The 22895-nt window shown below is 40.4% G+C and overlaps 1 protein-coding gene across 1 annotated transcript in view; it reads right to left on the bottom strand.

Moving 5' to 3' along the window:
- The window catches only part of LRP1B (LDL receptor related protein 1B), a 1070902-nt gene that overhangs the window by 73775 nt on the left and 974232 nt on the right, over positions 1-22895 (bottom strand). Inside the window, exons 78-81 of the mRNA XM_065413676.1 lie at positions 13035-13258; positions 12610-12716; positions 3695-3811; positions 579-752 (exon numbers count right to left, since the gene is read on the bottom strand). Of these exons, the coding sequence (XP_065269748.1) occupies positions 579-752; positions 3695-3811; positions 12610-12716; positions 13035-13258 (622 nt within the window). The remainder of the gene's footprint in view (positions 1-578; positions 753-3694; positions 3812-12609; positions 12717-13034; positions 13259-22895) is intronic.

Raw genomic sequence — 22895 nt, forward strand, 5'->3', positions numbered from 1 at the left:
AACAGATGTTTGTCTAACCTGTCCTTAAAAACCTCCAATTGCAGGGACTCCACAACCTCCCTAGGTAACCTTTTTCAGTGCTTAATGCAAATTGTTGCTTTCCTCTGCAGCGGTAACTAAAGTGTTTTCCAGAATGAGCTCTTTTGCAAAGTTTTCAGGGAAGAAAGGCGCATATACATGTAAAATATTTTTGGCATGTTACAGTGGGAATTCATAATTTTGGTAATAAAGAAGTTAAAATAACTTTAATTACATTGTATAATTTTTTAAATTACATTTTCATCACCAGAATCATCAGTATTATGAGAAAGCCAATTGATTGTGACTGGAAATATTTTTTGGCCAGTGTTCTGTTGATTTTTTATGCTGCATCTTTAGACAAGCTGAGTGCAGTGGTTTTATGAATTGAATAATATACAATTTTTGTTGTTACATGAAAATATCCCAGTTACACTTTACAAATGGGAATATGAACAAATCTGTTCTTTTGTATGTTCAGCCTCAGTACTATACATTTACAAGTTTTGAATTAACTTATTTTTTCTAAATATCTATTTTAAACTAATACGTTTACTCACAATCTATTTGTTTGTAGCGATGAAAAATCAAGGCACTTTTTGTTTTATCAACATCCAAATTCAGATATTCTACAGAACCAGAGCCAAATTTTTGTACTCTAAATGCACCAGTTTTAGGTCCTGCTCCATAGATGTAATCTTCAAAAATGTCAATTCTATGTGGATGCAGCAACCCTTAAAGAAAGAAAGGAGGAAAAAAGTCATATTAAAATACTGATATTCTTCATTTTAGTATTAACCGGTTAAATCATTCTAGTTGAAATCTAAAAGGTTCTATTACTAAGGCTATGTCTAAACTACAGAGCTTATGCTGGCACAGCTTATGCTGACAGATGTACCAGTGTAAGCTATGCTGACAAAAGCACTCTTCTGTTTGCATAGCTGCATCTACACTGGGGGTTTTGTTGGTATAGCTCTGGGGTGGATGGTGGGTGGTATTTTCATTCCCCTGACCCAAATAGCTATGCTGGTATAAGTTTTAAGTGAAGGCCAAGCCTAACATAAAACAGTCCTGGTAACATGGACAAGAACCACTTAACTTTTAAATAGGAAGAAACTTGCTAAGTCATATTATATGGAAACTATATTTTGTAGTTTGGTAAAAAACGTTTTTTCCCCCCAAATGTGAGTTAGACCAGTCTAGTCATGAAAATTCTCAGAAGATCTACAGTTTTGGATAATGCAATCATACATATCTGAAATACTCTAACGGTACCTTACAGAAATAGGTGAAATTAAAAATGTGTATGCTTGATGGTGGCTGTGCAAGGGTAAAACTAATCTGATAAAGAATTTCTCCAGTAGTCTTTTCTATTGTTTTAACATTTTCTTGTCAGATATATTCCTTTTTATTTATTTATACTAGCTTTAATTTAATCTGTAGCTGCAGTAAATTGATACAACTTGAGGATGCCAAAATCTCCAAGTTTAACTACAGATTCATACATTTCAAGGCTAGAAAGCACCATTAGATGATGTAGCCTGACCTCCTATATAATACAGGCCATAGAATTTCACCCAGTTGTCCCTGTAATGTGCCCAGTAATGTGTGTTTGAATAAAGAATATTTTCTAAAAAGGCATCCTGTCCTGTTTTGAAGACCTCAAGAGATACAGAGTCTGTCAGAAACTTGGATGGAGATGGTCAGGCCTAGTGGTCGGAGCTGGAATTAGGAGTTTGGGTGGGGTTGGAGCAAGGGTGGAGCAGGACGAAGAGCAGGTCGGTGGTGAGAGCAGGACAGGATTAGAAACAGGCCTAGGGCAAGGCTGGAGCAGACTAAGGCCTGGGAAATCTGTTACTATTGTCAGGCAGGAGAGAGTTCCAAGTCCTGGAATTACGTTAAGCAGATTTAGCTTGGGATTTATGGGATTTATATACCTGGTTTGGGAGTCACATGACCAATTCCTGGCTTGTGGATTGGCTGGAGCCTAGCACAGGAGTGACTCATTACCATACAGAATCCACCATTTCCCCTGGTAGTTGGTTCCAATGGTTAAACATATTCATTGTTAAAAATTTGTGACTTTGTTTTAATTTGAATTTGTTTGGCTTCCAGCCATTGGTTCCTGCTATGCCTTTCTCCACTGAAGAGCCTTTTTTAGTTAGTGCTTAATTTGTAACGAAAGAGGTGCCAGGGATCAAGCAATTTTTTAACAATCATAACTGATGCAATAAGCGGCAGAGGTGCCAGAGCTATAAGTTGCCAAGGCTAGAGGTGCCGGGGTTTAGCCTTGGCAAGCCCTGGCACAAATTAAGCATTGTCTTTAGTACTTGGCATTTTGTCCTCGTGAAATTACTTATACTCCCTAATCAAGTCACAACTTGATCTTCTTTTTGATAAGTTAAACAGACTGAGCTTCTTAAGTCTCTCAGCGTAAGGCCTTTTATTCCCAGGCCCCGAATAACTTTTTAGGTAACTTTCTGCACCCTCTGTAATTTTTCAACATTCTTTTTCAAATGTGGACACTACAACTGGATATAGCCATCCGGTGCTGGTCTCACCAAAGCTGTATACAGAAGAAAAATCATGTCCCTATTCGAACTCACTACTCCCCTGTTGATGCAGCCATGGATTAGCCCTTTGTGCCACAACATTACATTGGGAGCTCCCATTGAGTTGTCTTTCCACTATGACCCTTAAATTATTTTCAGAATCACTGCCTTCCAGGACACAGACCCCATTCTGGAGGTATGGTCAGCATTCTTTGCTCCTAGACCTTGACCTTACAGTTGGTTATATTAAAACATATTTTGTTTGAATGGGCCCATCATACAGAAGCATCTGGCTCACTTGGTATGACTTCCATATCATTATTTACCACTCTGCCAATCTTTGTATCATCTGCAAACTTCATTCACTTCCATATCATTGATATAAATGTTAAATAGTACGGGACCTAGAACCGATGATCCTTGTGGAACCCCACTAGAAACACACTGATTCAATGATGATTCACCACTGACAACTACTTTTTGAGCTCTGTCAATCAGTTCTTAATCCATTGAACACGTGCTTTATTGATGTTGTGTAATGATAGTTTTTTTATCAGAATGTAAAGATATATTACATATATGCAGTTACATTTATTAACAATTGTAATCTCATAAAAATGAAATAAAATTTGTTTGACAAGGCCTATTTTCTGTTGCTTAACATTAATTATATTCCCATGCTTTAATTTTTTATTGTCTGATTTCCACATCAGCTTTTCCATTATTTTGCCTGGGACTGATGTCAGGCTAAATGGCCTACAATTACTCTTCATAAGATTTCTATGCAATAGAATACAAACAGCTGAAAGCTCTAGCTTGACTTATTCAGCATACTGTGAATTACACATGTAGGCTGCAGTAGTCTGGATGCAGACCCACACCTGTGGCCATATGGAGCTCCCATAAAGTCAAACAATGTGTCCCTGCACTTAGTCAATGCTGGGATTGGAGCCTTACAAACTCACTGCACTACAATAATCTCTAATGGCAACAGAACTAATATTCACTGTATTGGTAGCACAGTATTATTGGTTGGAAATACAACCAATAATACGGAAATTGAGATAATTTCTTTTGAATTAACAGTTCTTTCAAAGTATGTGTTATAGAAAAATGCTGCATACCTTGTTTACTGCTCACAGATACTACTGAATCAGAGCCATCAAAAAGAACACTGCCAATAACAGATAATTCAAAGTCAGCCCAGAACAAACGCTGACTGAATTGATCAACCACAAGACCTGCCAAAAAAAGAGAGAGCTTACATTTACAATCAAGTATAAAAATATAACAGTATAAAATATACCATAGCTTTTTGTAGATTATAGGCTTCCCCGTCCCTCATTTCCTAGAAGGCATTGCAATATTACGTAGATGAGTGCAATGTAGGAATCTGAAAAGAACAGACAAGTACGGTTTCTGCTCAATCCTTAAATTCAGGCTGAGTGAACCAATTCCGTTTAATTTCTTTAATTTCCTTCCCACTGGTTATTTCCTTTTCAACACCCAACCCCAGTCAGGTGGAAATATACACCTTTACCTTGATATAACGCTGTCCTCGGGAGCCAAAAAATCTTACCGCATTATAGGTGAAACTGCGTTATATTGAACTTGCTTTGATCCACCGGAGTGCCCAGCCCCGCCCCCCTGGAGCGCTGCTTTACCATGTTATATCCGAATTTGTGTTATATCGGGTCGTGTTATATCGAGGTATCGGTGTACCATATCCCTTTTATTTCCTTTACACATAGGCCCTGACCCTGTGCCTGCACGGAGCCCTACTGACTTCAGTAGAGCTCCATGCAGGTGTGAGTTTGAGAAGAAAGATAGAATCCATAGGAACAGAAAGGCCTATTTTTAGCATGCTGAGAAAACAGAAATAGTAAAAAACTAAATATTTTGAAAATATATAAAAATATATTTTAAAAAAATTGCACAACCCAGGGAATTTTATTTTTTATCAGTAAGCTATGGAAGAATGGACTAATGTTTTGCAATAAAAAGCAAGAAGCTTCACTTGTTAATTTTCACTTTCCTGAGCCCTTTAAGGATTCCAAAGTCTGGTTAAATGCTTATCTGAAAAATTTCTAAACCTAATATAGCTAGAAGTAAATATTATGAAAAGAGGATCTTTTGCAGTCCTGTTTGTGGTCAGGCCAGAAATAAAACAGCACCTGCATTGTTCAGATCAGTTTTGTACTATTACTACTTGCAAAATTCCGTATGGTGAAAACTAACCATTCATGTCACAAATTCTGAGTAAAAGTCTTTGTAATGAGAGGGAAGGTGATATGGTTGGAGCACTGGGGAGAGAAAGATAACTTTAAAGACAGCGTTTTGATACTGGAATAAAAAACAAGGAGTCAGGAAATGAGAAGGTTACAGTAATTAAAGCAAGAGATCATTCAAGCCTTGAGAAGTGTTTTATACAAATGTTTCAGCAAAAAATATAAAATCTCCTCTAAATTTGGGGAAATATTAAAATCTTATTGTGGCCAGGGCCCAATCCTAGGGCGGCACGGCCGCTTTTTTTTTTTTTTGTTCCGCTCCGGCTGCCCTGTAGGGGGCGGCGGCACGGAGGAAGGGAGCACCCTGCAGCAAGCCCGGCAGGGCAGCCGGTGTCCTTCTCTCCCAGGCAACTGGAGCAGCGCGGAGCCCACCCGGCAGGCGGCGCGGCGGGAGGGGCCGCGTGGCAGCGCCCCACTGAAGCCCCCCTTCTCTCTCTCTTCTCCCGCTCCCTCTCCCTGGCTCCGGCTGCGCCGCAGGTTTTTTTTTTTTTTTTGCTTGGGGCGGCCAAAAAGCCAGAGCTGGCCCTGATTGTGGCAGCTTGATATGCCACAAGAATTTGAATATTCTCCTCATAACCTCCCTTAGCTGAAATTTGCTATGCCATGAGTTGTTCGGTTTTAATATCCAAATCAAGGAATATAGTCTGTTTTAGATTTGTAAAATATAGCATAAATAGACAATGATATAAAGATGATTTATAATAGATTAACAATAACTATTATTATTCTTGTTTCAGTCTAAACATGGAGAAATGAGGGAGGAGAGGGACTTGAACAGACTAAGGGATGTAGGGCCGGCTCCAGCGTTTTTGCCATCCCAAGGGGCAAAAAACAAAAGGAAAAAAAAAAGCCGCGATCAGCGGCAGTTCTACCGCCGCCGCGTTGTTCTTCGGCGGCAATTCGGTGGTAGGTCCTTCCCTCCGAGAGGGAGAGAGGGACCCGCCACTGAATTGCTGCCAAAGAGACAGCCCCTCTCCATTGGCCGCCCCAAGCATGTGCTTGCTGCGCTGGTGCCTGGAGCTGGCCTGAAGGGAGGAATAGAAGTGTATTTTGTTATTTAATTATGTTCATTTCATTCTGTATTTTGGCATTTTCTATTTTGAGCTTTCTGTCTGTAGCCTTAACACTGCATAACTCAAATGATCTTAATTGTTACTTTTCTTGTTAAGCTTACAGTTCTTCTGTTAAATACTTGGAGAACAATACATTAAGTTGTCATTTCTTTTTAACATCTCTCTTTTTTGTACGTTTATTAAAATAAATGGATTTTAAAGTTTAGCACAGTATTCACCAAACTAACTACAGATAGACTGATGTGGGTAAGATAATATCTTTTACTGTCAACTTCTGTTGGTGAAAGAGGCAAGCTTTCGAGCTACACAGAGCTCTTCTTCAGGTCTGGGAAAGGTACTGAGAGTTTCTTAACTAAAAACAAGGTGGAACAGATTGTCTCTGCAAACAGTGTAAACTATAATAGACTGTAAGGCTACATATACATTTTTTTAGATTTGATTTATAGATAGATTTGCTGTGTGCTTGCTTGCTTGCTGTGTGCTTGCTTGCTTGAAGATCGTTTTGTGGCTTTTTTTAGGGACTGAGTGCCGAGCCAAGTGGCCTGCTAGGCTAGGCTGAGAGCTTACTAATGAGGCTCCAGCCTGCTATCTTTTGATCCCTAACCCCCTTATGATCCCTTGATAAATGGGAGAGCTAACTCAGGGAGAACAGGAGCAACAAACAGGGGAGTTTTATGAGGGAGTTTAGCAAGGGCAAGAGGCAGATACAGCTAACAAACAGACGTTAAACTTAGGTCAATAATTCCCTTCCCCTCCTGCCTACCCCCCCAAAACACCGGCAAGAATAAGAATAATACACACAGAAGTCCAGCAGCAGAGTGGGGGCTATCCAATTTATTGCACTGAATGCAGCATGTACAATTATCTACCTTGTATGTAGGTGGTATTTGTGAGTATGCGGTGCAAGCAGCTCATCAGACACAGTATGGGTTCGAGGCCAGAGTAGCTGAACTGGAGGAGCTCAGGGACAGAGATAGGTACTTAGAGGAGACTTTCAGGGACACAATAGAGAGATCCCACCCCAACTCTGTTGCATCAGTGTGTTGAGGAGGATGAAAGTCACAGGGAAGGAAACATAAAGCTGGAGTGGAGGGAAGCAATCCCATAGAGTCCTTCCTTCTAGATGATGTCATGGTACCCTCTTGCACTGAGGATACCTCTCCTAGGGAGGGAACCCCAGTTATTAGGAAGATGGGGTATTTGTTTATTAGAAATATAGATAATTGGGTTTGTGATGACCAGGAGAACTGCATGATAAATTGTCTGCCAGGTACGAAGGTTGCAGATCTCATGAAATATTTAGACAGACTTATGTGCAGTACAGGGGAAGAACTGGGTTTGTGGAACAAATGACATAGGAAAAGTAGGAGACAGGTCCAAATGTAGGCTACTAGGTAAGAGATTGAAGTCCAGAACCTTCCTGGTAGTATTCTCTGAAATGCTTCCAGTTCCACATGCAGGGCCAGAAAGACAGGCAGAAGTGCAGTGTCTCAATGCATGGATGAGACAATGGTGTAGGGAGGAGGCTTTTAGGTTTATTAGGAACTGTGGAACCTTTGGGGAAAGTACGACCCTATACAGGAAGAATGGGCTCTATCTAAACCAAAATAGAACCAGACTGCTGGCATGTGACATTAAAAAGTTTGTAGAGAATTTTTTAAACTAAGGGCTCAAAAAAGCCGACAGGTGTGGAAAAGTACACCGTTCAGGCCGAGTCATCCCTTATGAATGAATTTATGAAAGGGGAACTCTATATCCTAGTAAAGAGTATAGGAAAGAAGTTGGTAAAGTACAGGTGGGAGCTAGTAAGGAGCAAACATAAATGACTCCCATTTAAATACAACACATGAAGGCAAGCAACTGAATATAGACAAAATGTACAAGTGCTTATATACAAATGCTATAAGTCTAAATACTAAGATGGGTGAACTAGATTGCTTGGCATTAAATAGGGATATTGATATTAAAGGCACCACCAAAAGTTGGTGGAATGAGGATAATCAATGGGGCCTGGTAATACCAGGGTACTAAATACATAGGAATGACATTAGGTCATGCTGGTGGGGGAGTGGCACTAAATGTGAAAGAAAATAGAGTCAAATAAAGTAAAAATCTTGAATGAATCAAACTGTCCTATAGAATCTCTATGGATAGAAATTCCATATTTGAACAATAAGAGTATAGCAGTACTAATATACTGCTGATCACCTGACCAGGAGGGTGATGGTGATTGTGAAATGCTCAGGGAGATTAGAAAAGCTACAAAGGCAGTAAATACAACAGTTATGAGGGATTTCAACGATCCTTATATTGATTGGTTATATGTCATCTCAGAAAGGGATGCAGACACAAAATTTCTAGACACAATAAATGACTGCTTCTTCGAGTAGCTTGTCTTGATTGTCCGAGAGGTGAATATAACTGATCTGCTTGGTAATAGTGACAATAATGTAATTAAATATAACATCCTTCTGGGAGGAAATTGCCAAAGAAACCCGCTGCAGTAGCATTTAACTTCAAAAATGAGGAAGCTAGTTAAACAGAAATTAAAAGGAACAGTCACAAGGGTAAAATACCTGCAAACTATATAGAGACCTTTTAAAAAAACAATAATAGAGGTTCAAACTAAATGAATACCCCAAATTAAAAAAAAAATCAGTAAAAGAACCAAAAAAATGCCAACATGATTAAACAGCAGAGTTAAAGAGCCTGTTACAGGCAAAGAGACATCCTTTAATAACCGGAAGTCAAATCCTAGTGAGGAAAATAGAAAGGAACATAAACTCTGGCAACTCAAGTGTAAAAGTGTAAGAAGGCAGGCCAAGAAAGAATTTGAAGAGCAACTAGCTAACAACACAAAAACTAACAGCAATTTTATTTTAAGTACATCAGAGATAAGAAGCCTGCTAAACAGTGATTCAGGCTACTGGACGATCAAGGTGCTAAAACAATGAGGAGTCTGGTGGTATCTTAGGCTTGGTCTACACTTACCCCCCAATTCGAACTAAGGTACGCAACTTCAGCTACGTGAATAATGTAGCTGAAGTTCGAAGTACCTTAGTTCGAACTTACCTCGGTCCACACGCGGCAGGCAGGCTCCCCTGTCGATGCCGCGGTACTCCTCTCGTATAGCTGGAGTACCGCAGTCGACGGCGATCACTTCCTGGTTCGACTTATCGCGTCCAGACAAGACGCGATAAGTCGAACCCAGAACTTCGATTCCCAGCCGCCGAACTAGCGGCTGGGTGTAGACATACCCTTAAAGACTAACAGATTTATTTGGGCATAAGCTTCTGTGGGTAAAAAAACCCACTTCAGATGCATGGAGTGAAAATTACAGATACAGGAATAGATATAGTGACACATGAAGAGAAGGGAGTTACCTTACAAGTGGAGAACCAGTGTTGACAAGGCCAATTCAGTCAGGGTGGATGTGGTCCACTCCCAATAATTGATGAAGAGGTGTCAATACCAAGAGAAGGAAAATTGCTTTTTTAGTGAGCCAACCTCCCCCAGTCCCTATTCAAACCCAAATTAATGGTGTTAAGTTTGCAAATTAATTGTAGCTCTGCAGTTTCTCTTTGAAGTCTCAGAGTGAAGTTTTTTTGTTGAAGGATGGCTACTTTTAAATCTGTTATTGAATGTCCAGGGAGATTGAAGTGTTCTCTTACTGGCTTTTGTATGTTACCATTCCTGATGTCTGATTTGTGTCCATTTATTCTTTTACGTAGAGACTGTCTGGTTTGGCCAATGAACATGGCAGAGGGGCATTGCTGGCACATGATGGCATATATCACATTAACAGAACACCACTGGTCATCACGTACAGGCCTTAGCTAAAACCTCTCCAGCATATCATCAACTATCTACAACCTACCCTGGAAAATGATCCCTCACTCTCACAGGCCAGTTCTCACTTACAGACAGCCCCCCAACCTGAAGCAAATACTCACCAGCAACTACACACCACATCACAGAAACACGAACCCAGGAACCAAACCCTGTTGCCTAGTCTGTCCCCGTATCTACTCTAGCGACACCAGCAGAGGACCCAACAACATCAGCCACACCATCAGGGGCTCATTCATCTGCACATCTACTAATGTGATATATGCCGTCATGTGCCAGCAATGCCCTTTTGCCATGTACATTGGCCAAACTGGACTACAGGATATGAGGGAAGGTCCTCTCATGCATCAGTAGCTGGTTAAAAGATATGAAAGAAATTGTAGGAATAAATGGTCAGTTTTTACAATGGAGAGAGGTAAATAGTGGGATCCCCCAAGGATCTGTACTGGGACCTGTGCTGTTCAACATATTCATAAATGGTTGCAAAAGTGGGGGAACAGTGAGGTGGCAAAATTTGCAGACAATTTTGCAGTATACAAGTACTCAAAATAGTTAAGTCCAAAGGTGACTGGGAAGAGTTACAAAGGGATCTCAGAAAACTGCAGATGAAATTCAGTGTTGATAAAGGCAAAGTAATTGACTTCTATGATGAGATAACTGGCTCTGTCGATGAGGGGAAAGCAGTGGACGTGTTATTCCTTGATTTTAGCAAAGCTTTTGATACGGTCTCCCACAGTATTCTTGCCAGCAAGTTAAAGAAGTATGGGCTGGATGAATGGACTATAAGGTGGAGAGAAAGCTGGCTAGATCATTGGGCTCAACAGGTAGTGATCAATGGCTCCATGTCTAGTTGGCAGCAGGTATCATGTGGAGTGCCCCAAGGGTCGGTCCTGGGGCTGGTTTTGTTCAATATCTTCATTAGTGATCTGGAGGATGGCGTGGACTGCACCCTCAGCAAGTTTGCAGATGACACTAAACTGGGAGGAGTGGTAGATAAGCTGGAGGGTAGGGATAGGATACAGAGGGACCTAGACGAATTAGAGGATTGGACCAAAAGAAATCTGATGAGGTTCAACAAGAACAAGTGCAGAGTCCTGCACTTAGGACGGAAGAATCCCAAGCACTGCTACAGACTAGGTACCGAATGGCTAGGCAGCAGTTCTGCAGAAAAGAACCTAGGGGTTACAGTGGACGAGAAGCTGGATATGAGTCAACAGTGTGCCCTTGTTGCCAAGAAGGCTAACGGCATTTTGGGCTGTATAAGTAGGGGCATTGCCAGCAGATCGAGGGACATGATCATTCCCCTCTATTCTACATTGGTGAGGCCTCATCTGGAGTACTGTGTCCAGTTTTGGGCCCCACACTACAAGAAGGATGTGGAAAAATTGGAAAGAGTCCAGCAGATGACGACAAAAATGATTAGGGGTCTGGAGCACATGACTTATGAGGAGAGGCTGAGGGAACTGGGATTGTTTAGTCTGCAGAAGAGAAGAATGAGGGGGGATTTGATAGCTGCTTTCAACTACCCGAAAGGGGGTTCCAAAGAGGATGGATTTAGACTGTTCTCAGTGGTAGCAGTTGACAGAACAAGGAGTAATGGTCTCAAGTTGCAGTGGGGCAGGTTTAGGTTGGATATTAGGAAAAACTTTTTCACTAGGAGGGTGGTGAAGCACTGGAATGGGTTACCTAGGGAGGTGGTAGAATATCCTTCCTTAGAGGTTTTTAAGGTCAGGCTTGACAAAGCCTTGGCTGGGATGATTTATTTGGGGATTGAGCAGGGGGTGGACTAGATGACCTCCTGAGGTCTGTGATTCTATGAATGCACATTGGAAAACATAATCCCAACTATCCAAACAAAATTATGGGGTCTAAATTAGCTGTTGCCACTCAAGAAAGAAATCTTGCAGTAATTGTGGATAGTTCTCTGAAAACATCAGTTTAATGTGCAGCAGCAGTCAAAAAAGCTAACATAATGTTAGGAACTATTAGGAAATGGATAGATAATAAGACAGAAAATATCATAATGGCACTATATAAATCCATGGTATGCCCACACCTTGAATACTGTGTATAGTTCTGGTAGCTTCATCTAAAAAAAGGTACATTAGATTTGTAAAAAGTACAGCTAAGGGCAACAAAAATGAGTAGGGGTATGGAACAGCTTCCATATGAGGAAAGATTAAAAATACTAGCACTGTTCAGCTTGGAAACAAGATGACTAAAGGGGGATATGATAGAGGTCTATAAAATCATTGAGGGTACGGAGAAAGTGAATATATGAAGAATTATTTACCCCTTCACATAAAGCAATAACTAGGGGGTCACTCAAGGAAATTAATAGGCAGCAGGTTTAAAACAAAAGGAAAATGTCTTCACACAACACATAGTCAACTTGTTGTGTAGTAAAGGGAATGTTGAGAAGGCTAAAAGTATAACCGGGTACAAAAAAAGTATATAAGTTCATGCGGATGGGTTCATCAATGGCTATTAGCCAAGATGGTCAGGGATGAAACCCTATCCTCTGGGTGTCCCTAAATCTCCAAATGGCAAAAGCTAGGATTGAACGACAGGGGATGGATGACTCAAAATTACCTTGTTCTGTTCATTCCCTCTATCTATATAGTTATTTGGTATTGTCTTATAAAGTTACTGTGTTAAGCTTATTTAGATTCAGTTACATCATTTAAAAATATTATGAATTTAATATTTAATTGTACATTTATTACTAGAATATAAAATTATAGAATTTTTTAGGACTGCAAAATTGGAATTCAGCCAAGAAATCTGCACAATGCTACCTTTTAATGGGGAATTTGAAATTCCATGTACCTGTAGGTCTTTGTAAATTCTTCTGTACCAATATCCTTCTTAGAGTACCGTCCATAGCTGCTTCTTCTATGTGAGAGTGGTCCCCAATGACTGTCCAATACATCATCCTAAAAATATCAAACAAAATTGTTGCCATGAATTTGCATAAGTTAACACCTTAAACTTACATAGCACCTTTCTTTGAATGATCTCAAAATATTTAACAGACATTATATTATTGTAAGTCTCACAAAACATCCAAGAGATGTTAACCTCATTTTGCAGATGGGTAAACTGAAGCAGAGAGGCTAAATAACTTAACCAAATTTACACATTTGTAGACATTATTATGCAGTAAGTCATGTTTGCTTTGCTCAAACTTCTGTGTATGTTTGTTATTTATAAAATAGAATAAAACATGATAAAATGCCACAGAAACAACATACCCCTTTTTAGGATTTACAGCAATTGCATACGGTTCTCCTGCCATATTTGTAAGCAACCTTGTACAGTTTGGTCCATTCAACTGTCCTACATTGATGGAGTATCTTAAACTTGTCCAGTGAGTTGTATAATAACTGAACCAATGCATTCTAGAATGATCAGTCCAGTAAATATTTCCAGCAATCCAGTCAACAGCAATATCCCTGGGTCTTTTGAATTCAGGACACTAGAAGGAGCAAATTTTAAAGTCATAATTATGAAATTTACCTTTTACAGTAGACATATAGTCACATATTTTTCCGTTCATTAAGAGATCCATTCTTTTATAACAGAAATCTTATAAAACTTGTTTAATTACTTAAATACAAATAAATTAATACCTTTGAAATACAAAGGAGGAAAGCAACAAAATGATGAAGGATTTAGAAAACCTGAGCTATGGAAAAAAAACTGGGCCTGCTTAATCTTCAGAAAAGGGGCAGGGAGGGACCTGATAACAGTCTTCAAGCATGTTAAGGGCTGTTATAAAGAGGACAATGGAACTATGATTAATTGTTCTCCATGTCCACTGAAGGTAGGACAAGAAGCAATGGACTTAATCTGCAGCAAGGGAGATTTAGGTTAGATATTAGGAAAAGCTTTCTAACTATAAGCATAGTTAGGATGTGGCTTTCAAGATAGGTTGTGGAATCCCTGTCTCTGCAAGTTTTTAAGAACAGGTTGGACAAACATCTGTCAGGGACAGTCTAGGTTAGTTGGTCGAGCTTCAGTGTGGAGGGCTGGACTTGATGATTTCTCAAGGTCCCTTCCAGACCTGCATTTCTATGATTCTGCACATTTATGTGATATGTGTTTGGCTGGTCATACTGAGCAACAGAATCACTTACAACTGTATGGGTACAAGTGCAGAAACTGTGGGTTGAATACTCAAAAATATTTAGTAGCATAGAAAGGTTTCTCCAGTGGGTAATGTTCATCAGCAGGTTGGTTTCAGAGTAGTGTGCCATGTGGAAGAGCAATTTCAACAAATTTTTTTGCACTTCTGATTGAGGCTATTACCACTGTACTTGTTAAGGAAAGGGCACTAGCATGTGCTAAGATGTGGAACAGCAAAATCAATATTATTATTCAAAGGATGGAGCTACTGGTATTGAAGTAATCAAAATGATACTGGTTGTAATTCTAAAGGGCTGGAGGAAGATGGTTTGATATTAGCCAACTATGATAGGGGTCATACCCCACATAGACAAGGAATAGGTTAATAAGGACCTGAGAGGCCAAATACCATACTGGTCTGCACCTAGAGAGTGGGTCATGCTTAATTGTTGATGAAGCCCAGCTGTGGAGGTGGGGTTGGGAAAGCATTATAAACAGCAAAAGTATAGAACAGAAGGGGGCTGCAGGGAGTGTGTGAAGGACTCTTCAGTCACTCTCTGAGATAAGAGAAAAGAGAAACCACCGTACTCAAGGAAGAAGCCCAGAGGGACTGTGAGCCCTGAGACCCTCTCCTGAGTAGAGATGTCTGATGCGGGCCAGGAGATAGAAAGACAAAGCAGCCACAGGGAGTGGAGCAGACTCCAGTGGTAAGACCTGATAAAAGGACAGGATCCAGACTACAGGTAGAGCACTGTGGAAGGTGTTCAGAGGAAGAACAGCAAATGGAATTTAAGAGCCATGTAAAGGCCAAGTCTGAAGAGGGTGGAATTCAGTTTATGTTTATACTTTTGGTTTGCGATTTAATGAGGGATTTCAGGGGAGAACCCTGCAAGTCTGAGAGGAGGGTGAAACTGGAGAGGTTGTGTGGAGAAGGCCTGGTAGAAGGCTATGGCAGGAAGAAGCCCAGGGAGGTAGCCGGGGCAGGTCAGAATAGACAAACGTTGCCTGCTTACTACAAGGCCCTGGGCTGTAATCCAAAAATAGAGTGGGAGGCGTGGTTCCCCTACCAGCCACCGATGAGGTGGCATGAGGCCCAACAAGGGAACAAGGATAGTGGAGAGCCCTGAGAGAAGGGTATGAAGAACACAGAGCCCAGAGTTAGGGCCAAAGACCTTTTTGAACTTTTATTTGTTGCACTTTGTTACCCCGAAAAGGGTAGGTCTAAACTGTGACCTGGTCAGAGAGCTGAATTATGGAAAGAGAGCCAGAGCAACCAATGGCAGGAGTACTAGAGAGAAGAGAGTTTTGTTATGCTACACTCAGCCACAAGGGGGCACGCCTGCAGTAAATCCATCACAGAAGTATAGCCCTGGAGTCCGAAGCAAAGCTTGTAGGGGAGAGCTGCTGCTGAAAAAAAAAAAAAAGATTCTTCAATGAAGTCCTAAAACATGGCTGTCCAGGACTCTGCCAAGGATAACTACAATCTTATTATGCAACGAATGGCATAAATTCTGTTAATTCTGGTTGGTTCTGCACAGTCTTGGAATATAGCAGAAAGGATATTTTTTAGCACTGCTTCTCTTCTTTAGCTGATTGACAAGTCGCTTACTGATATCAGCCATTGAAACTGTACATCTATACACATTATACTAGATGATATTTATGAGAGGATTTGGCTAAAGCAAGTTTTATGGCTATTGGACGATCCAGACATCATGGAAGTCATGAAACATAACTTCACTGAATCACACTTTTAAGTGTTACACAAAAATAAACAGCATCGTTTCAAAACTATTGGGTTAGAATTAAGAATTTTAAATAACTTAATACATTTTTATAACTCTGAGTTGTAATGTATCTATTACAATTTCATGGCCATAATTATGGCTCTGACACTATAAGGTGCTCCCAGATGGAGCAGATTGCAGGATCAGAATTTAAAGAAAAAATAAAATGAAGTTTGGGAAATACAGTTATGAAAAATGTAATTCTCATATTTGTCAGAACTCCTATAGAAAGTTGTACATTTTGCAAGCCAGGAATGTGTCATTGTTTTCTCTAATAGAAAGAGGCAAATAATCTGAGATTTAGGGCTTCGCACATATTCAAATTTGTGTTTGTCTTTTTGTATACAATAGTATTAAACTATTTTAGAAGGAAATGTCTATATTTTTCCAAACATGGTGACAAAATACTAAATACTACAAAGGGGTGGAAAATCTTAGAATAACTTCTTTGCCTCAGGTGTCAGAGTCCTATAATAGCAGAAAGACATGTACAGGATTTTTTAAAAAATAAAATGAAGGTCAGTTCAATTTCTAGACAATATAATAAGGACTGCATGGGGAATTAAGATAGTTCATTGTATGTAAATCCTTAGTCCTGAAAAAATGCCATGGGATCCTTTATGTTCTAACCACTTACAGGATCGTAACTTTCTATTTAAATGAAGATTAAAGAAGCAAACTCAGTCACAGCACAAACTAAACAGTGTTGCTTTGAAAACAGTGTCAGAGTAAGTTTGGAAAAGTCTAAACAAATATATCATATGGCACTCCTGTATTAGAAAAGGGGGCTACTGGCTTTATATACTTAAAAAAAATACAGAAAAGAAATGAATTCATTTAAAATTTTTTAGCATTTGCAGGCTAGTTCTACTTGTTAGTGTTTTGCTATTATTATTATTAATTATCCAGCAGTAGCACTGAGGCCTTCATTCTGGTAGTCTTTGAGACAAATCATTCCAAGCAAAAAATAAAATATGGATATTTGCCAAGACTTTTAATTAAATTATATTTTGCAATCACAATGTCTTTTAATACTAATTTATACTCCATAATTTGATCTGCGCTGAGAAACCCCTTTGCCCTGGCAGAGCTCCACTGACTTCACTGGACATCATACAGACTTAATGATCTGCTTGCATGCATCGTATTGGGGCCCAGTATTATTTTGAATAATACCTCAGACCCCAGGGGAAAGAAAACCTGTGGCTCCTTTAAGGGTTGCTTCCCTTCTTCTGAGCACTCAGTCTTCTTGTGGGCTTGAGGAGGGGGGCTGACTGGTTGAATGACAGGATAAAGCATAAGCCTAATGGCTCCTGTGTACCCACCATTGAGGGCTTTAACCCCTTCCCTCTATCCAGACCAGGGCTGGCTCCAGGCACCAGCGAAGGAAGCAGGTGCCTGGGGCGGCCAATAGAAAGGGGCGGTACTCCGTCCGTTATTGGGGCGGCATGTCCAGGTCTTCAGCGGCAATTCAGTGACGGGTCCTTCACTCCCCTTCTTCTTCTTCGGCGGCAGCTCAATTGGGTTTTTGGTTTTGGTTTTCTTCGCCGCTTGGGGCAGCAAAAAAGCTGGAGCCGGCCCTGATCCAGGCTGCCATTCTGTGCTGAGAAGAAAAGCTGTCCCCGTCCCTCTTTTCACTAGAGTAGGACTGGGCTTGGGGGCCTCATGCTAGTTACCTTTTGGAGTTTGAGAAAGAAGTTTCTCCCTTACTACAAGATTGGCCTGAGCAGTGTGGATTTTTTCCCCACTTTCTTCTTAGCAGCCCAGGGCCTTAGTGGTTAGGTAAGGCTGTACAATTAATTTTGTTTGAAACTGGCAGGTAGCCAGAGCAGCTATTTGTTCAGTACAGGATCCGGTACCCTGAAAATCTGGGATCGCATTAGGAGGAGACATCTTCTAAAGAAGGTAGAGAATGGGGCTGGGGCTCCTAATTTCTGGTACAGTGAGCAGACAAATCTCCCTACTTCTACCATTAACCATTATATGACGGGAGCATGACGGGGTTCGAGTAACAATGCTGACGGCAGCCCTCTAACAGGACAGAATAAGGATAAATAAATAGGAACATAAAGGATACACAATTTTAGTAATATTTCTTACAGTAATCTCTGCAACTAAATATACTTTCACTTATTTGAGAGTTTTGGGTTGCAAGCAAATTCTCATCCTGTAATAGTGTTGTTTCTAACTCATTAGGATCTCTATTATCTCTGCAGAGTGATTCAGTTGGTTAGACTTGAGATCAACAACTTTATGCTGTGGAGACTAATTTTACACAGAAGAACAGTCCCATCCCTGGTCTGACAGCTTCTGTAGTACTGAGGAGGATGACCATCTCAGGGAAGGAAAACATCAAACTGGAGCAGAGGGAAATGATCCCATAGTGGGTACCCTCCTTCCAGATGATGACAGGGTATCTCTTGCACTGAGGATACCTCTTCAGGGAGGGAACTCCAGTTATTAGGAAGAGACAGGTAATAGTAATGGGGGATTTGGTCATTAGAAACAGGTAGCTGGGTTTTGCGATGATTGAGAGAACCACTTGGTGACTTTCCTGCTGCATGTGAAGATTGTGGATCTCTTGAGACATCTAGACAGACTTACATGTAGTGATAGGGAGGAGCCAGTGATTGTGGTACATGTAGGATAGGAGAGAGGTCCTGGAGGCCAAATTTAGGCTGCTAGATAAGAGATTGAAGTCCAGGACCTCTATGGTAGCACTCTCTGAAATGCTTCAATTTCCACGTGCAGGGCCAGTTAGACAGGCACAACTACAGAGTCTCAATGCGTGGATGACACAATGGTGTAGAGAGGAGGGGTTTAGATTTATTAGGAACTGGGGAACCTTTAGGGAAATGGGGAGCTTATATAGGAAGGATGGGCTCCACGTAAACCAAAATGGAATCGGATTGCTGGCACATAAAATTAAAAAGAATGTAGAGCAGTTTTTAAATGAAGGGGTGAAGGAAAGCCGACAGGTGTGGAGGAGACATCCCTTAGGGGACGATCTATTAATGGAGATTCTCTATATCCTAGTAAGGAGGAGAGGATGGAAAGTTATAAAAATGGGTAAGATATGATGAGAAACAGTCAAATGTAAAAGAGTCCCATTCAATTACATCACATAATGTCAAACAGCTAAAAAGTGACAATTTTTAAGTGCTTGTATAAAAATGCTAGAAATATAAATACTAAGATGGGTGAACTAGAATACCTCATATTAAATGAGGATATTGATATAACAGGGATCACAGAAACTTGGTAGAATGAGGATAATCAATGGGACAGTAATACCATGGTACAAAATATATTGGAAGGATAGAATAGGATGTACTGGGGTGGGGAGTGGCACTGTATGTGAAAGAAAGCCTAGAGTCAAATGAAGTAAAAATCTTAAATGAACCAAACTACCATGAATCTCTATGGATAGTAATTCCATGCTTGAATAATAAGAATATAGCAGTAGGGATATACTACCAACCACCTGACCAGGATGGTTATAGTGACTGTGAAATGCTCAGGGAGATTAGAGAGGCTATAAAATTAAACTCAAAAATAATGGGGGATTTCAACTATCCAGCTGAACCACTTGGTATTAGTGACCATAACATAATAAAATTAAACATCCCTGTGGGGACAGGGGAACACCAAAACAGCCTACTACAGTAGTATTTAATTTCAGAAAGAGGAACTACACAAAAATGAGGAAGTTAAACAGAAATTAAAAGGTACAGTGCCCAAAGTGAAATCCCTGCAAGCTGCATGGAAACTTTTTAAAGACACCAAAATAGAGGCTCAATTTAAATGTATACTCCACATTAAAAAACATAGTAAGAGGACCAAAAAAATACCACCATGGCTAAACAACAAAGTAAAAGAAGCAGTTAGAGGCAAAAAGGCATTCTTTAAAAAGTGGAAGTTAAATCCTATTGAGGAAAATAGAAGGAGAATAAACTCTGGCTAGTGAAATGTAAAAATATAAGAAGAAAAGCTAGAAAATAATTTGAAGAACAGTTAGCCAAAGACTCAAAAAGTAAGAGCAAAAAATGTAAGTATATCAGAAACAGGAAGCCTGCTAAACAACCAGTAGGGCCACTGGACAATTGAAATGCTAAAGGATCACTTAAGGAAGATATGGCCATTGAGGAGAAACTAAATGAATTCTTTGTATCAGTCTTCACAGCTGAGGATGTGAGGGGGATTCCCAAATCTGAGTCATTCTTTTTAGGTAACAAATCTGAGGAATTGTCCCAGATTCATGTGTCAGAGGAGATTTGGAACAAATTGATAAATTAAACTGTAATAAGTCACCAGAACCAGATGGTATTCACCCAAGAGTTCTGAAAGAACTCAAATGTGAAATTGCAAAACTATTAACTGTGGTATATAACTTATCATTTAAATCAGTTTCTGGACCAAATAACTAGAGGATAGCTAATGTGATGCCAATTTTTTAAAGAGGCTCCAGAGGCAATCCTGACAATTACAGGCTGGTAAGCCTAATTTCAGTACCAGGCAAATTGGTTGAAACTATAGTAAAGAACAGATTTGTCAAATACATACATGAACACGATTTGTTGGGGAAGAGTGAACATGGTTTTTCTAAAGGGAAATCATGTCTCACCAAATGACTAGAATTCTTTGAGGGGGTTAACAAGCATGTGGACCAGGATGATCCAGTCGATATAGTGTACTTGGACTTTCAGAAAGCCTTTGACAAGTTCTCTCACCAAAGGCTCTTAAAGTAAGCTGTCATGGGAAAAGAGGGAAGGTCCTCTCATGGATCAGTAACTAGTTAAAAGATAACAGAGGGTCCTGTGGCACCTTTAAGACTAACAGAAGTATTGGGAGCATAAGCTTTCGTGGGTAAGAACCTCACTTCTTCAGATGCAAGTCTTCTTCACTTGCATCTGAAGAAGTGAGGTTCTTACCCACGAAAGCTTATGCTCCCAATACTTCTGTTAGTCTTAAAGGTGCCACAGGACCCTCTGTTGCTTTTTACAGATTCAGACTAACACGGCTACCCCTCTGATAGTTAAAAGATAGGAATCAAAGGATAGGAATCAATGGTCAGTTTTCAGAATGGAGAGAGGTAAATAGTGGTGCCCCCCATGGGTCTGTACTGGGACCAGTACTGGTCAACATATTCATAAATGATCTGGAAAAAGGGGTAAACAGTGAGGTGGCAAAATTTACAGACGATATAAAGCTACTCAAGATAGTTAAGTCCAAAGCAGACTGAGAAGAGTTACAAAGGGATCTCACAAAACAAAATGGCAGATGAAATTCAGTGTTGATGAATGCAAAGTAATGCACATTGGAAAACATAATCCCAACTATACATATAAAATGATAGGGTCGAAATTAGTTGTTAGCACTCAAGAAAACATCTACTCCATGTGCAGTGGCAGTCAAAAAAGCTAACAAAATATTTGGACTCATTAGGAAAGTGATAGATAATAAAACAGAAACTATCATATTGTCTCTGTATAAATCCATGGCACACCCGCATCTTAAATACTGCATGTATATCTGGTCACCCCATCTCAAAAAAAACATATTGGAATTGGAAAAGTTTCAGAAAAGGGCAAGAAAAATTATTAGCTTCCATATGAAGAGAGATTAATAAGACTGGGACTTTTCAGCTTGGAAAAGAGATGACTAATGGAGGATATGATAAAAATCTATAAAATCATGACTGGTGTGGAGAAAGTAAATAAGGAAGTGTTATTTACTCCTTCCGATAACACAAGAACTAGGGGTCACCAAATGAAATTAATAGGCAGCAGGTTCAAAACAAATAAAAGGAAGTATTTCTTCACACAATGCACTGTCAACCTGTGGAACTCTTTGCCAGAGGATGTTGTGAAGACAAGACTATAACAGGGTTCAAAAATGAACTAGATAAGTTCATGAAAGATAGGTCTATCAATGGCTATTAGTCAGGATGGGCAGAGATGTAAAATTGTGCTCTGAAGTGTTCCTAACCTCTGTTTGCCAGAAGCTGGGAATGGGCAACAGAGGATGGATCCCTTGATGATTACCAGTTCTGATCATTCCCTCTGAAGCATCTAGCATTAGCTACTGTCAGAAGACAGGGTACAGGGCAAGATGGATCACTGGTCTGACACAGTATGGCTGTTCGTATGTTCTTATGTACTGAAGATTTTCAAAAATTCACAGTAACAACATAGGGTTTAGAAACTATCACAGTACGATTATTGATTATAGAGCAATATTTTATTCCCAAAACTGAGAGAATGCCATATTAGATATAGATCAGGGAAGAATAATCCTGAAATTTTGGAGCCTTCAGTTATCATGCAACAAACAATCCTTCAGCTCCTTTAACACCGTCTATTAAGCAACCATCAGATTATACTGACTACTGACTTGGATCCAAAGGGGCGACAGATGACACTAGTTGGATCAACTGGACCCTTTCTGCCCTTTGGATCTGAAGCCTTTGGGGATTCCAACACTGACTTGCCCATAAGCAAGGAAGAAGGGCCTGGTGCTAATTTACAGTCACCTTGCACCAAGCTAAGGGCTCCTTCTGTCAGGAATTGCCAGAGTTCGGGGTCTCATTCTCGCCCAGCCATCTGGGTTAAAGTTGCACAAAGACAGAATCTCCTCAGCAGGTAAGAATGACCAGTGTATAGAAGGTACAATGTATGCTAGTCCACCATGGCCACTAAGGATAAGACAAACTATGCCGATAAAAGAAAAAAGCAGAGGAATTCTAGAGAGCTCTGACTAGGGTGTCCAATAGCTGGAAGGAACTGAGCGGTAGCTCTTTATATTCATTTGGGCCTGACATCTGATACAATGAAGGTGCACACACACGTACAGCCCCAACTGTTGCTCTTGTGAAAACGTGGAGTGTACATTCAAAAATACAGTAACTCCTCACTTAAAGTCATCCCGGTTAACATTGTTTCGTTATTAGGCCCCACTCCACCCATCCGCCCAGCGCTCCTGCCAGGGAGCAGGATCAGGGAGTGGGAGCTTGTCCCGTTCCGCCCACCTGGTGTTCCAGCTGGGGAGCAGGCTCGGGGCGCGGGGGCTTATCCCACTCCGCCCGCTTGGCATTCCAGCTGGGGAGCGGGCAAACCCACGACCCTGTTCGTTGGCAGGAGTGCCGGACGGGCAGAGTGGGGCAAGCCCCCACGCCCACACCCCACTATGCCCTGCCTCAAC

The sequence above is a fragment of the Emys orbicularis genome, chromosome 11 (genome assembly GCF_028017835.1).
Source record: "Emys orbicularis isolate rEmyOrb1 chromosome 11, rEmyOrb1.hap1, whole genome shotgun sequence".
Taxonomy (NCBI): domain Eukaryota; kingdom Metazoa; phylum Chordata; order Testudines; family Emydidae; genus Emys; species Emys orbicularis.